Genomic DNA, 16,970 nt, shown 5'->3' on the forward strand with positions numbered 1-16,970 from the left:
CTTTGTAATTTTGTGTAATGGAAGACATGTATTACTAACATTGAACGTTGCACTCATCAAAGCAGGAATAAATCTGTTTATGCTTCTCTTACACGAGCACTCTGGCATCTCCTCCACTTCACTGACATCAGATCCATGATGACGGCTTTGATTTCTCATCCAGATTAAAGTCACAGCGATTTTTTCATAGATAACAAGCCAAAAATGGTTAATAGAGGAGAAATGATCTTGGGGAAACTTGACGTTATTTTTTGTGACTTCTTTCTCAGTTCTTTCACTGAAAGTTCACTGTAGTGGTGCCGGTTATTATAGACAAAGCAGGAAATGACTGTTAGCTGTTGTTTACTATAAAAAACCCCATGACTGGAGATGCTTTGCTCAGTGGAGTTTCTGATGTTTGTTTCAACAGGAGCAAACAGGATTACTCTGCAGGATTCCAATATCCTCCAGCCCACAGGGCTGACAGTGCTGGGGGAGCACCTGTACTGGATAGACAGGCAGCAGCAGATGATTGAGCGTGTGGACAAAATCAACGGGGACAAGAGGACCAGGATCCAGGGGAGGATAGTGCATCTCACTGGGATCCACGCAGTGGAAGACATCGACACAGACGAGTTCTGTAAGTGAATCGAAGGTTTGATGGGATCTAAAAAAGCAGAGCAGTTGAGCAAGCTGTATAAATGTGTAGCACCAGGGCTCCATAATCCCAATTGCTGGATTGACCATTGTGTGCCTAAAGAATGAACAGGATAACATAAAAGTATGTTAGAAACCCTGAACCTTGTAACTGACTTTCTGAAAGAGGAATTCAATAATGTATTCAGAATGTCTTCATACTGCATTGTCTTTTTTGTTTTAGCACGATATATTTTGTCTTCATCCAAAACCAGTATAACTCGAGTTTGTACCCAGTAGCACACTCTGTTGCATTCATGCTCATTTATTGTGATCTACCCGAATGTAGCACCGAGATCAGAAAGCCCTGTATTGATAGTCATTGTCATTGTTCCAGCGGCTCACCCATGTTCCCGTGACAACGGAGGCTGCTCCCACATCTGCATTGCGAAGGGTGACGGGACCCCCCGCTGCTCCTGCCCAGTCCACCTGGTGCTGCTGCAGAATCTGCTCACCTGTGGAGGTAATGTAATGGCCAGGATTTCAATCAGCAATCCACATCCAGGATGACCGCTTCCTCACTCTCTGACACACCCTTGTGGCCTTTTGTAGCTTTCATTTATAATCAGCTCGTTCCAAAAAGCATTTGGTCATTTTTTCTATGTTGTTTATCTGCCCTGCAAGACATTTCAATGTTTTTGCTGATGACAGGTCGAAGGAGTAAATACTACAGATTATTTTTCTATTAGTATTAGTGTCCCCAACCACCCCTTGGGTAACTTTTCAAATGTAACCTTGAAAACTGTCCCAAGAGTTACCTGTCTAAATACTTCTAACTGCAGACCATGGCATAGGCGAGGGATGGAGATGATGAGAAATGAAGCAACTCTGGCACAACTCCAGTATACTGATGCAGTGAAGGTAGTGATAGGAGAGAACCCCCAGGCTTAACCACATGAAGACAAGAGGAAACTAGAGAGGAAGTGCAGTGTTGGCAATGAAAGGGTTCATTTAAATTGATTTGTAGTCTGTGATTTACCCTGTTTATTATCCACAGTCTAATCAGTCTTAAGTTGCCCGTACAATGAGTCACTTTGCTATGTATTCTGCATTTTGAACCAAGCTGGAAACAGATTGGAGATTTAATTGAATTCCAGCACACGCTGGTTCTGAAGCATTGTTTCCTCAGATCCCAAGTTATTTTGGGGGTTTAACAAAAATAATCACAAAAGGATAGTCTGTGTGCATGTAAACTTATTAACGGAAGAGCCTCCACCAGTACATGCTTACTTAAAGCCAAATCAAAGGTGAGAGGGGAGTTGAAACAAAATTACTGAAAATGTTAAAATACCCCTGACACACATTGCTAAAACAGTCTTGAAATACAACTGCAAGGATTATATGAAAAATAAAAAAGTACTCATATTTACCCATTTGTTATTAAATGTGTTTGGTTAAAAAATAGCAGTTTATACAAAAATTGAAACAGTTGACTAGTGCAAGAATAGGAATGAAGCACTTTTCAGTGGGTAACCTTGGACACCAAAGGGAAACTTTTGGCATAATTGACAATGGGTCTGCTCATGAATTAGTTAAGGGAGCTGTGGGCTTTCCAATTATAGTGTCAAATATGAATGGCTGTTGATGTTTCGTTCTCTAGTGGTAATGACCAAGAACATTTAATCAAATGATATGGGACTTGAATGTCTGAAAAGATATGTAACAGCAGTCACCATAGGAAACTACAAGGAATGTCAGGGGCCCTTTGGAATAAATGTCCAGTTCTTTTTTAGTTGTGGGAGTGTTTACTGATTTGAACAGAGAATGCAGTGGCCAGTTTACTCAAGAATGTGAATAATGTTCCCCGTCACAAATGCATTGGAAAGTTTAAATGTTGTTATTTTACTCTTGCTGCCAATTATCAGTTTTTTATTTTCCTCATTTCCTCATTTTTCATCTGTTCCTAAAAATAATAAAAATTACAAATATTTTTAAAAGTAAAATGGAATAAATATCAAATGTTTGGAGTTCATTGTTCGCTCATAATAAGAAAACGTCAAGTGTTAGTTTGGTGTTTACTAACAAGGTATGATTTGAACTATGGTAGGTCCACCATAAGCAGGGAAGCATTGTTCATCCGTAATATTAAGTAGACCAAACGCATTCAGTGACTGCAAAATACTGTAACGTTTCTCTGCTGGTTTCTTCAAGTTTCGCTGCCTCTTGGTCATGTGGGATCCTATCTAATGCCATGCCTTTCTCCTCCAGAACCCCCGACGTGTTCCCCTGATCAGTTTGCCTGCTCCACTGGGGAGATCGACTGTATCCCCATGGCCTGGCGCTGCGATGGCTTTCTTGAGTGTGACGACCACAGCGACGAGGAGAACTGCCCTGTCTGCTCCGCCAACCAGTTCCAGTGTGAGAAGGGACAGTGCATAGAGTCCCGGCTGCGCTGCAATGGGGAGATCGACTGCCAGGATAAGTCCGATGAGCAGGACTGTGACAGTGAGTCTTCAATAACATGTTCTCGAATGTTTACCTACGCTTAGCAACAGTTCTTTTTAATCCACCGGCACCATTTTTTATGTCTTATGTTTTGGTACCTTCAATGGGTTTTTTTTTTTTTCTCTGAGAAAAATTGTGCTAGTAATTGTATCTTTGAAGACAAGCCCAAATCAACCAATTTTAACCATTAAATATCTCAGGTATATTCTTAGCCTAACACAAAGAATAAAAACTGTGTTAAACACAAAAGGGTTAACATTGTTCTGCCTGTAGAACATCTTTTGCTTGCATGAAATGTTGACATATAAAACTATAGGAATGGCTGTAGACTGTGGAAATACAGTATCATTTGAGTGATAAACAGCTACTGTGCAGGTCTGCAAGAATCATTTCTCAGACCATATTGTTGCCTGCATCAGCCTGTGAGGGCCTGTGCTAGAATTACAGAAAATATTTGCCCATGGTTTACGATGAGCTAGTTTGACAGTTGGAGCAGATGGTTTATTTCGGTTTGGATATAATGTGCATTTTGCACACACAGCAGGTCTGCGTCTTGTCTTAAGGCTTTAAGTGGAGATGACTGGAATTTAATCTGTGCAAAGTGTGATGGATGATGATGGTAAAGTGCTGTCCATTTGTCATTGCAGCAATCTGCCGTCCGAACCAATTCCGCTGCAGCACCAGCCAGTGCATCCTGGTGAAACAGCGGTGCGATTCCTTCCCAGACTGCAGCGACGGATCAGACGAGATGCTCTGCGGTGAGCTTGCTCTCAACACTGTGGGCCAGATTCTCAGAGCTCTTTACTCCAGATCATCAGAATCATGTTTTTATTAGATGGCAAAAACACAGCCGATAAAGTTACCAAAACCAGAAAAAAAACAACCCTGGCATTATTGTAGGGGCTTATGAGTCATCTATATCTGTTTATTCATTTTTATAAATGTTCCTTTCAAAAACAAATTGCACTAATGACAATTCAGAGTAAATAACTTTGAGAATCCAGCCTTGTATATGCCAGCAATTGTGAAGCAAGTTTCAAAGGCAATTCAGACAGGAATGCAATCATTAAACTGGCAAGAAACTACTCGGATAAACTCAGGACGTTCACAGCACTTTTTTTTTTTTTATTATAACATTTAAGAGGAAGGAAAGCCCACTCTGACCAGGTCTCATTTCCACTGGGGTCCTAGTCACAAAATAATACAGAATCAAATAAAAAACACTACAACCATTACAAATGTGAAACAATCGAACAGAAATGAAACAAATATACAAAACACTTGACAGTGCTAAACTGAACTAAAACAAAAATAGCTAGTGTTGGCAGGTAATATTCTTTGCATAAAATGTAAACTTAATATAAAACCTGAGTCGCTGTCCACTGTACTTTTTCCGAACAACCAAAACTTGTTTGTTGGTACTTCCGTAGTTAGAATGACTGAAAGAATGCTGCCCATATAAAGCTACTATGAGGACTGATCGCTTTGGATTGGTGCCCGTCTTTAGTGTTATGTTGTTCACATTTACAGGGCGTTTTAACCCATATTGACCTTACCTGTTCTCTTGATGCGTTCGTGTTTTGAAAATCCTTTTTCTTTTGTGTCTTTGCAGAGTTGAACACAGAGACTGAACTCCAGACTCACAGCAGCGCCATTGGGCCTGTCATTGGGATCATACTGTTGCTATTCGTCATGGGAGCCATGTATTTCGTGTGCCAGCGAGTGGTGTGTCGTCGCTATAAAGGCCCCAATGGACCGTTTCCTCATGAATATATCAGCGGGACTCCCCATGTTCCTCTTAATTTCATAGCCCCAGGAAGCTCCCAGCATGGCACTTTCACTGGTAAGGAACCCTGCTGGTAATGTGTTATGGATAACTACAACCAGAATAGCACTGCTTTAGTGTTTATTTAATAGCTGCTAATTCTCAACAGAAAAATAAGAATCGGTTACAAAAAGGAAATCTTCTGTATTAAACGAATAGTCAATCCAGAGTAATTTGTGAGAGGGCTCTTGTGTAATGTGTTATCCAAGTTAAAAAACACTTGAAGCTGACTCCCTTATTAAAAATTCATGAACAGTTCTATTGGTACGTTATATATTGATGTGACTCTTGCTATATAGCAAAGCTATTAACCATATAGTAAGTTGTGGATTTATAATGTAATTTTCATAATTCGTGCAGGAGTCCCATTTATTTGTATAATTTTTTTTACAAATTGATTGTGTTCATATACAGTGCCATAGTCTTGGAGGCTGGGATTTGTTGTGCTAGTTATATTGCTTGAATAAGCGAATTATCAGGAAGGTTATGAGAAACATGTCTACTTGTAAGTGGGCTAAACAAACAGGATATTTTTAATTTAGCTAATTTTCCTCTGTGGTGTGTATAAAAAGGCAATTTTAATCTAAATAAATAATATGAATCTTCTTCCAATGAAATGTTTTGACTAAAAGAAGAAACATCTGTCTGGCTCTAATAAGAGTGCTGATGTAATGACCCCATGCTGTTCTGTGCAGGGATCTCATGTGGAAAGTCCATGATGAGCTCTATGAGTCTGATGGGGAGCAGTGGCAGCGGTGCTCCTCTGTATGATAGGAACCATGTGACTGGAGCATCATCCAGCAGCTCCTCCAGTACTAAAGGAACCTTCTACCCACAGGTAAGCTGGGGAGAAGCAGTGGGAGAGGCATAAAGAATCCCATTGGGGAGGCCTACAACTCGCTTTAGTAAATATGCTGTGTGGTGTTTTTCATGACAAAACAAACTGCCATTTCTCATTCCTCAGCCTTATTTCTTCCTCATTTTTCAGATTTTGAACCCACCTCCGTCCCCAGCTACCGATCGTTCTCTGTACAATACTGAAATGTTTTACTCCTCCAATAGTCCCTCAACTACCAGATCATACAGGTAAGTGTCTCCAGCAGAAACCAGCTGCTGTTACTTATTGAAGGATCACACCTGGTGGGATGGGCTGTTTTAAATGAAATATACACAGCACTCCATGTGCTTTCATGTACTATTCTGTTTTTATAGTTGTGGAAAAGAAAAAATGTATGAACTTAAATTTAACAGCTGAACAAAGGAAATTATATTCCTTAGATCAGGCTCTGCGTCTGTTCAGCAGTGTTGCTTAATTTGGATGTGATTCACCCAGTTATTCAGTCATTTGGATTAGAATGAATGCAAGATGCATTCCAAAATGTGATCCAGTTAAAAAAAAAAAAAAAATTAGAATTCGATATTCTTAATACAAAATGAATACTGACAGTATTTGCTTGTCACCAACGTCCTTGTATCTCTTTCTAGGCCCTATCTAATGCGAGGCATTGCGCCTCCCACCACCCCCTGCAGCACGGACGTGTGTGACAGCGACTACACCACCAGTCGATGGAAGACAAACAAGTACTACATTGATCTGAACTCGGACTCGGACCCCTACCCTCCGCCCCCCACCCCTCGGAGCCAGTACATGTCTGCGGAGGAGAGCTGCCCCCCCTCTCCCTCCACAGAGCGCAGCTACTTCCACCTGTGCCCCCCGCCACCCTCCCCTTGTACAGACTCCTCATGACCGCCCCACAAGGACTTCTCTATCTGCCTCTGTATATAATTTTAAATATGAACAAATAAGATAATTCTATTTTATAAATGCTGGGCAGAGGCTGTTTGTGGGGAGTTTTAGTTTTTTTTTTTGGGGGGGGGGGGCTTGGGGTTGTACAGTACTGCAAGTAATTCTGGACATGTGAAATTTTGTACAGTAGAAAACTATTTATTTTTTTTGTTTTTAATGAAATGTCACCTGTGTGCCGTGCTCTCAGATGTTCAACACACACAATAAGTCACTAGAGTATGAAGGTAGAAATACAATGGGATACATTTGTATGCAATTGCATAGCAATTTGAGCCATTCCATTTTTTTTCTGCAAGCCTTAATTGTATACAAATGATGCACGGTTTTAAACTGCCACTAAACTCTGGCTCAAATTGCAATGCAATAATTTGATATGCAGTCAGTCTAAAAGACCAACACATTCATGTATTGCAGGAAGTTTGTATGCTTCTGTAATATAACAGTAAGATAGACTTATAAATACACAACTGTGGAGTATAATCTGCATATAATTTATACCCAAACAATGGTAATAATATTTTTAATTACTTCTCCCATTTGCAGTCCATACATTAAGCGGTCACTTAGACATATAGTACCCCTATTGCAGTCATTCCTATGACAGACATTGTCTGATTCGGTCTGTTCATTTAAATGTCCTTCTAAATTGTATATTAGAGATGGAATTACTTTTATAAAGCAATGTTGATTACGAGTGCCCTCACGTTACCAGAAATGTATAAGTTTACATTTCATTTCTGATCAAATCTCAACCTGCAGGGAGTCGTGTCTTGCAGGGGAGAAGCAACTACTTTGCAAAATAATGGCTGTACCAGTAAACTGTTTTGTACTGTGTTCAGTTATTTCTCTAATTCAATCATTGCAAAAAAAAATGTAATCCTGCATTGCATTGAAGTGCAAAGCACTTGCTTTTATTATAAATCCATGCAAGGATCATTATTTATAGCTCTGGCATTCCTTATTTGTTTCTTTTACTAAGATATCACCCTAAAGATGCACACTATGTACTGCGAATGAAAAAAAAATCCTTCATTTAAAATCCAGACTCTAGAAGCTGTGTCTCTCTCCAAGATTTTGTTTCAATCTGAAAATATATTCCCTTTTCAAATATCAATTGCACATGCGAATGTTGTGCAACTTCTGCTTATTTTATCTTGATAATGATGTTGTGTATGAACTGTTCCTTGGAAACCCAATCCTACAGCATAATCCACAGTTTTATGTGGCAAATGTAGGCGCGACTGTGTGTGGAAGTCCATGGCACAGAATCGGAACACAGGGGCTTGTGACTTTCAGCTCTGCCTAATGTTGTGCATTCTCATTGGGAAGTTATGTGCTTCTCCATTCTGCTTTGAAACTGCCAAATCATGTCAAATAGCTATTGGACTGTATATATGTATTACATTTTAATTACAGCTATATCTGTCATTTATACTTTTTATGTGAAGATCATTTTTACTGTTCAATTTAAAACAATGCAGTTCTCGTACTGTTTGTCAGTTTTACAAAGTTGAAGTCCTTTTGAAAATTGTACTCTCTATTCTTCAATTACCAAAACAGTGTATGTTTGCTGCTACTGTACATATAATATTCAGTTAGACACATACATCTTCAAAAAAAAAAAAGAATCCATGTTTGTTAATACAAATTGTACAACATTAAATAAATCATTAAATGTGTAACCTTTAATAATAAATTATTAATCTTTCATAGCAAAATCTAGCTTCTCATGAATTCTTATATTTATGTATACTTTATATGTATAGTACCTATCGTAATGGAATAATCTGAACATTGCTTTTCACTCTGTGCGTAACACGTTAGGTTTTGGGTTTTTTTTTTTATTTTAAACAAGCTCATTCAGTTGCTGTCTTTACTGTTTTCCTAAAAGGTGTCTTCGAAAGAATACAGAAAAGTGGTCCTGCTTGTATCAAGATTCTGCTCCAGTTAATGTTGCACCCCCCTCATTTCTTCTTCAATATAACATTAAGGGTATTTGCCTTGTAAATCCTACTATGTGTGCATGCAAATACACTCCTAGAGCTACTGTATTAATACTTTTAATAGCCAGGGGCAGGTTTTCAGAGGTTTGTGGGAGAGCTTTGTTATAGCAGCGTTCAACTGTCCGTGTTTCCTTCACCCTTTCTTATGAAGCTATATACAGGTCTTCAAATCAATCCAAAAAGCCTTTGACAAATTCAAAGAATAAATAAGTCAAACACTCAAACAAAAACATTGTGTGTGCTTCAAACCCTGAAATGTCATAATGGTGCAAAATTGTTCTAGAGAAAAGGACTCAGTAAATATGGGCCCAGACTCCCAGATATGACTTCCAAAGATTTATGCAGCCCTGAAGCGTTTGGTGTCTTTTGTGTTACAGTCTTGTTTTGTAATCCAAAGCCCACAGGGAGTAAAGCACTTGGTTTTCCATGTTTTGTGTTGTGCTTTTTAGTATTATTAATAAGGACAGTAACACTTTAATAAAAAATAAAAAATTGACAGTTAAAATATGAAATTGTTTTGTAAAATTCTACTAAATATTTACAGCCGTGGTTGGTTATTATTTTCCACTTGTAACTACTATCTCAATGTGGTTGTTGAACAGTTATGGAAAAGGAGATTCAGTTCAAAGTCATACAGTTTCATAATGCCATATACAAATAAATTACAGCTTGGGTGTAATTTTAACTGTAGTTTATCTTAAGATGGTGTCATAATTCTATTAACAATGTCTGTGTTAAATGCTTGCATGAAAACTGCAATTTAATAACGTGTTTTCTTTAATGACTGAATGGGAACAATGGCATTTTAACGATAAGTGTGGCATGTGATAAAGTAAATCATTCAAATGAGTATGACTATTTGTGCTGCACAAACTCTGAAGTACACAGATGTTTGCCCAATAACTCACTCACAAAAAGCCATTTAACTGTATGTGCATGATCAGTGTACAGTATTTAGATATGTTTAGTAATTATAATACAAGGCTACAGTAATGTTTTGCCAGCACAGTTATTGACTAGTGTATTATTCCTACTTTGTACTTGGTTTATATAAAGCTTTAGTCAAATCCTTTTTCTTACACTTAATAAGCCTATATCTATTTGACTCGCCACTCACCCCTCAATTATAATTTCCTTGAACTTATAATTGTCTTAACCTTGAACATTCTATATGGAGACAACAGCAGAAACCCCGCTGTTGTTCCACAGGTAATGGAGCCCCAAAGCTCTTTGTGCTGGACTGGGCATCCCTTTGAGAGGAAATCTGTACTGCAAAGAAAGCATGGGACTCCCATTTAGGTTCACCAACTTAGAAGAGATAGCTGCTCTCTAGTGTTGTACCTTCATAAATCACAAAAGCCATCGAACATATTAGAAGTTCAACTGTTCAACCCTATACAATATTGGGTTTAAATTGCTTGATTGGCTGTCAGTCACTAGGTATACATTAGCGCTTTTATTTTCTATGGTGCTATTGCTTCTAATGGGGTTCTTGAGTCAATTACTAGTTATTTATTATTTTTTTTTTGTATAAGTACGTTTGTATTTGTAGGTTGTTTGATTCTAGTTTGAATTACTCTTACCCACACGTGCAGATTTTAAAATGCAGAATAGAGCAGTTTAGCTGAGAGAATTGAGGTGGGTCTCGTTCATGCTCCAGCCAAGGCTTCTGCCTGCAGCTCCGAGAGAGCATACAGCTTGTATCAGCCGAACTCCATCAGCTGCAACATGCTTGAGTCTCACATTCATACAGAAGGCAAAGTCTTAAAGTTCACAATAGTTAATATTAGCCCCGAATCACCACTAATATGTTTTTCACCAACATTTGGTTTGTTTAACTCCTTGTATTGTTGTGTTGTGTGTTTTTTTTTTATGTATGGCTTCTCTTTTTGATCCTTCTATTCAAGTATACATACTAGTAAAGTCTATCTTGTGATTTGTCTGTTTTTTTGTATTATATTATTTTGTTAAGGAATGCTACGTGGTTTGTAAGCTTATAACTTGTGTTCTCGTGTGAACCGCAAAAGGCTGTTATTTCTGGTTTAATAAATTAATTTTTAGTGTGTGTGTTTTTTTTTTCTTACATTATTTAGTGGTGATTGCATTTTCTTATGTTGTGGGTTCCATTTTAGTTTATGTAACCAGGAATAAAACATTGAGATGCCATTTTACAATGGTGTCCAGGCACAACAGTGGATACATTTGCATCAGTTCCACATCCTCAAAACAACATCAATAAAAGAAGTTGGAAACACCAGTACAGAGAGCTGGTTGGCACAGCAGGTTACCAGATCCCAGTCACCTCAAAGACCTTCATTCAAATCAGGCTAATATGTCTGGGTCTGGGTCTGTGAAACCAGCCATAAATTAATCTATTTTCTGTAAATCTTGTGTAGGATTATAAATACCTGCTTGGTGCCCAGTAAGTGGCTAATAAATATTTATTTGAATTCTCAACCCTTAGCTGTGGTTACCAGCTCCACAGCAGTTGCTGGAATTTTCAGCAGAGTGTGCCCTCAGTCTAACATTAGTCTACATCACAGTCTGGCACTGAGAGACGTCTAAGACTCGACGGCAAGGTGCTGTACGGTTAGGGTCCAGATGTGCTGTGAAAGGGAATTTATCGCCTGTCATGGTCTCCTTGGGAAAAAAAAAAAAAAAACAGTTCTGTCTAACAAAATAATGCCATAAATCTTACCTGTTGAACACTTCCATTCTTAAAGGTGCAGTTTTGAAAGAAACACCAGAGAAAATATCTCTGGTCCTATACTTTAATAGGTTAAATGAATCTCTGTGTTCTAGCTGTACTTTCAGATAGTCTTGCTCTTCCTTGATGTTTTCCCCCTGGAGTGTTAACTTGTCCCCACCCTGTCATCCCGTTCTTTCTAGGGATTAACCAGCCAGCTGCTTCACATATTGAATAACATGTTTCTACTCTGAAGACCCTGCTGAGATAGAATGAAATAGGAAAATAATCAGCAACAGACTTCCTCAAGATAAGAACTAGTGTAGTACCAGATGTTTTAAAATTAAAATACATGTTTGCTATAATGTGTGTTTCTTTCAAAACTACCTTTATTACAATTGGAGGTGCACTATAGAAATGATTGATGGGGTTTTGTATTATTAGTATATACTTCCACCAATACACATTACATTTAGTTTTAGTTTGTCTTTTTTGAGTAATTGCACTTGTAATGGAAAATATTCTCCGTTTTATTTTTTGTTCATTCAATATGACAATTATGAGGGTTTTGAATCCCGCCCCCACCCCCCCTGTACAATCAGATAACATGTCTCCAGACTGAGGACAATTCACCAGACTGTCTTTCTTCCTAGCCTAAGGCACCAAATGGAGGAAATCAGCTTGATATAAGGGGTGCCTCGAGAGAGAAAGGAATGTCTACCTTGAAAACAAAGTACAGTGTGTGTATATATATATATATATATATATATATATATATATATATATATATATATATATATATGAGGGTGAAGCAATCTGTCAGCATTTCAGAAATTAGTAAGAACTAAAACAGTCAAGGGCAAAAGCAAATGACTATTCCAGCAGAGGAAATTGAGTTTATTAGAGTATCTGGCTCATAGATTGAAAACCTGAAGGTGCCATAAACAAATTTGCAAACCTCACCAGCCAAATTACCAGTTACTGTAAACCTCCTAACAAATTAATTATATTTAACACAGAAGATGATGAGATCAGTACAAGAAAAGAACCAAAATGTTCAAGAAAACTGATCTGTCATTGTACCAGAGGACTAAATGAACCAGCGTTTCATCCACACACCTCTGTTCACTGTGGAATTGCTGCCATTGTTTAAATTGTTACAGAAGACGAATTCAGCCTCATCGTCTCAATAGAGTTTATAATCTAGCAGCGCCCCCTCCTGTCTGAACTAATGAAATACATGTTCCAAAGTGGTACTCTGCTGTGCAGTCGATTAACAATCGATGGTCTTTTCTTTTTATTCGTTTGTAATTCTTGTTTTACTGTATTTTTAGTTAGCATCATAGATATGTGCGTTATCTGTGGGATCCAGAAGCTCATCCCAGCTACTACGGAATGGTAGTGTACATGTCTACAACAGTATTTATTCATACCACTTATACAGGTGAAGAGAGCACACTGCCATTGAAGGAACTCCGGAAGAATTGTGATGAATGTGCCAAGGGACACAAATAATTAATTCACTGACAAACACAATCAAGGCTAATAAGGATTTTGATATATTCATTTTTTGATCAATATAGTATGGTAGATACCATAATGCTAAGTAACTAATAATAGAACAAGGTACTGTAAGTGAAAAGGTTTCTTATATTAAATAAATGTGTGCCATGGATATTTGAATCATTAAAAAGCCCTCCAATGTAGATAACAGACCCTAGCTGCAGTTTTAACTGTGAGCCAAACATGATTGAAACCTATATTGTCAGAGCAAACAGTTTTGTTTCAGTAAAAGAGTTAGGAGAAAGAAGTGACAGAAAAACTGTTTAATTGCTATGTATTCAATTTATATAAGATTTAAAAGCCACACATATTTAGATTTAAAAATGTTACAAAACTAGAAATAGACCATTTAAGAACACCTTTGAATTACATTCCTGAGTTGTTTATTTCAAGTTAGTAAATATCAAAGACAAATTTTCTACTAAGTCTCCTGATACCATCCATTATACTAAACCATTGAACCATTTCTGAACAGGTTTCACAAAGTAAAGTGAAATCTGGAACACACCCATCACTGATAAAACAGCCTTGGCAGCTGACCACATGGAAGCTGTAAATGTGCATGTTCTATTCTGATGGTGACTTGAGAAATCCTGGATATAAACTTCAGGTAACCCCAGTTCAGATCACACGACACAACAAAAAATATGACTATATGATTAGAAACTGAAATATGCTACAATTAATGAATCTTAATTATTAATAATAAATTAATAAATACTTGCTTCTCATCATCAGCACTGCTCAAGTGGACCAAGACCTGTCACCTTGAGATGTCTGGACTATGCACTAAGAACCTTCGTGTTTTCACCCCTGTGTTAAAACATGCACTGCATCAGTATATTTGATTAGAGGGTGGAAATACTTTTAGGTACCCCTGTGTGTTGAAAAACCCCTGGGTTCAGAAGACTTTTTTTTCTGTAAGGACTTGGCTGCCTTCCATCAGCTCTCATCATGTTTATTGCTAACAAAGACCCTATTGTGTGCACATTACAGCCCTCCTTCTCTGGTTGATACCAAGTGCAAAGTTCTGGCAACTACGACGTTGTGTGACAGTGCAATCTGATACTTTTCTGATTAGTCATAACCAATTACGTATACTGTACTATATCTATCTATCTATCTCTCTCTCTCTCTCTCTCTCTCCCTCTCTCTCTCTCTCTCTAGATAGATAGATAGATAGATAGATAGATAGATAGATAGATAGATAGATAGATAGACAGTATATAGAAGCATGCAAGTCATATAGATCATGCCACTAGGGCCTGTGTGAGTAGAGGCATCACCACTCAGTTTTTTTTTTTGTCTTTGCTTTTTTAATATAAATTAAAGTTTTACTTTTGCTTTTACAGTATTTCAAATGACTATAATTTAATTTAATCACAAATCATTTTCTCTTGGGTTACTGTTAGTAAACAGTTCTCTATTGATATTTAACCAGGGATCTGGTTTCTTTTATAATCTAGCCAGGTGGTATTACACAGAGAAAATCTTTATTTTAAAAAGATTTAAAATAAAGGGTGCCTTTACTACAAACAAGAATCATGTAGAATGCACTTTAAGAAATGCTTCCTGAGTATCTATATAATTCAGGCAAAGTGCATTGCTTAAGACATACAGAAATAATAAAGAAGCATACTCTCCCTGGATAAGCAGACTACAGAGGTATGAACTGAATGGGCTTAATTAAAATGACAGGGGCGGTTTCTGAGCTTTTGTTAGTACAGCTACGGTATGATCCGATCCCTTAAGTTCAGTAGTCACTAAACAATATTGTCCACAAAATAACCAACAACTTACCTCTTGTGCTCTGTAAATTTATGCTTTTGTTTCTCATGTTAATGAGTTAAGTTTCTGTCAGAATGATACATGTGGCGAATGTGTTTGTGTGCATTTTACTTTCTTTCAACAATAGAACAATTGGAATTTGTAGGTAATCAATGTATCCTACATAGAGCTTGATACACAATCCAGTGATTCCACTACAAGTCTCTGTTTAAGTTAGTCATTAATTAAATATAAAATGTATCATGTCAACAGAAACCTCAGTACAGTAATTGCAAAAAATGTGCATAATTGTCTGCAAGTATGCATGAGAAAGGGCCTCCGTTGACAGTAAAGACGATGTTGTTAAATGAAAAAGACATGGCTTCACAGAATGAGAGACAGATAAACATTATCTGGACACAACATCAATTATATCTAGAAAACAGCTGGTTTGAGCAATATTTACATAGAGATGCCAGATCCCTTTTTCCAAGCTGAAGTCGACATTGCTTGAGTGCATCATGTGTAGCACACAGCCAGGATGTATGGACTGAGTGACACGCAGATTCTTAACCTGATTTTGACACTGAACGTGCATAAAATGAGGATGGCACCAAAGATAGGTCTGTTTTTATCATTACTATGAAAAAAATTGTATTTGTATTTGTGGAAAGCACTGATTTGGAAGCACTAGAGGGTCAGGTTCAGTTAAAACATGAGCTTCCCCACCATTAACATGTCTCAGGTCTGCCCTGGAGGGACTGGCTTTTTTTCTTAAGGGAGCAGTTCAGTCCCAATGCCCGTGTGTAATTCCAGTCCTTGGCCTGTCCATCCAATCCTTGGAAAAAAGGCTTCAAAGGAGGCGGGGCTTGTGCCCCTACAGCTAAAACTACCTTTGTGGAATGTAAACAAACAAATTGAGAGCAATATGAACAAGAGGACTGTACAGAGGGTTAAAATGCAAACAAATGTACTAACCAGTGACCAAGGAAGTATATTCTAGTACAAAAAACATGTGTGTGGTTATTGCGGCAGCAAAATACAGGCTGGGTAATTGTGAACCCTGTCATGTTAACAATGTTGTTCTTTTTGTTTTCTTGCAAGCGGCAGTGCTAGGCTTTACTGTAATCATCCCAGAATTCATGCATGGCTAATACCAGACTGTCCTGTAGTATATTTGTAACATCAGCACATGGGAAATATATGGTATTTTAATATTGTATACAGTGCCTATAGAAAGTCTACACACCCTTGAACTTTTTTCACATGTTGTTGTGTCAGTGCCTCAGAGTTTCATGCATTTAAATGAGGATTTTTTTGCACTTATCTACACACCATATCCCACACTGTTAAGGGGGAAAAAGTTTTTATTGAGAAAAAAATTATATATTAAAAATACAAAACTGAAAGATCATAATTGGATAAGTCTCCACCCCCCTGAGTTAATACTTGGTGGAAGCACCTTTAGCAGCAATTACAGCTGTGAGTCTGTTGGGATAGGTCTCTACCAATTTTGCACACCTAGGTTTGGCAATATTTGATCATTCTTCTTTACAAAACTGTTCAAGCTCCGTCAAGTTCCTTGGGGAGCGTTGATGGACAGCAATCTTCAAGTCATGCCACAAATTTTCGATTGGATTTAGGTCGGGGCTCTGACTGGGCCACTCAAGGACATTTACCTTTTTCTTCTTTAGCCACTCCAGTGTAACTTTGGCTGTGTGCTTTGGGTCGTTGTAATGTTGAAAGGTGAACTTCCGTCCCAGTTTCAGCTTTCTTGCAGAGGGCAGCAGGTTTTCCTCAAGGACTTCTCTGTACTTTGCTCCATTCATTTTCCCTTCTGTCCTGACAAGTGCCCCAATCCCTGCCGATGAGAAACATCCCCATAACATGATGCTGCCACCACCATGCTTCACAGTAGGGATGGTGTTCTTTGGTTGGTGCGCTGTGCTGGGTTTGCGCCAAACATAACGCTTTGCATTTAGGCCATAAAGTTCAATTTTAGTCTTGTCAGACCACAAAACTTTTTGCCACTGTTTTTTGCATACTTCAAATGAGATTCAAGGTGGGCTTTCTTGAGCAACGGCTTCCTTCTTGCCACCCTACCATACAGGCCAGATTTGTGGAGTGCTTGGTATATTGTTGTCACATGCACACTTTGAACAGGCTTGGCCATATAAGTCTGTAGCTCTTGCAAAGTTT

At 38.0% G+C, this 16,970-nt stretch overlaps 1 protein-coding gene across 1 annotated transcript in view; it reads left to right on the top strand.

Moving 5' to 3' along the window:
- Positions 1-10,820, top strand: part of lrp5 (low density lipoprotein receptor-related protein 5) — a 65,226-nt gene extending 54,406 nt beyond the window's left edge. The window contains exons 16-23 of the mRNA XM_034054018.3: positions 410-619; positions 1,013-1,138; positions 2,884-3,120; positions 3,768-3,878; positions 4,733-4,963; positions 5,641-5,783; positions 5,934-6,031; positions 6,431-10,820. Of these exons, the coding sequence (XP_033909909.2) occupies positions 410-619; positions 1,013-1,138; positions 2,884-3,120; positions 3,768-3,878; positions 4,733-4,963; positions 5,641-5,783; positions 5,934-6,031; positions 6,431-6,692 (1,418 nt within the window). The 3' untranslated portion in view covers positions 6,693-10,820. The remainder of the gene's footprint in view (positions 1-409; positions 620-1,012; positions 1,139-2,883; positions 3,121-3,767; positions 3,879-4,732; positions 4,964-5,640; positions 5,784-5,933; positions 6,032-6,430) is intronic.
- The last annotated feature ends 6,150 nt before the right edge of the window (positions 10,821-16,970 follow it).

Source organism: Acipenser ruthenus, chromosome 27 (genome assembly GCF_902713425.1).
Source record: "Acipenser ruthenus chromosome 27, fAciRut3.2 maternal haplotype, whole genome shotgun sequence".
NCBI lineage: Eukaryota > Metazoa > Chordata > Actinopteri > Acipenseriformes > Acipenseridae > Acipenser > Acipenser ruthenus.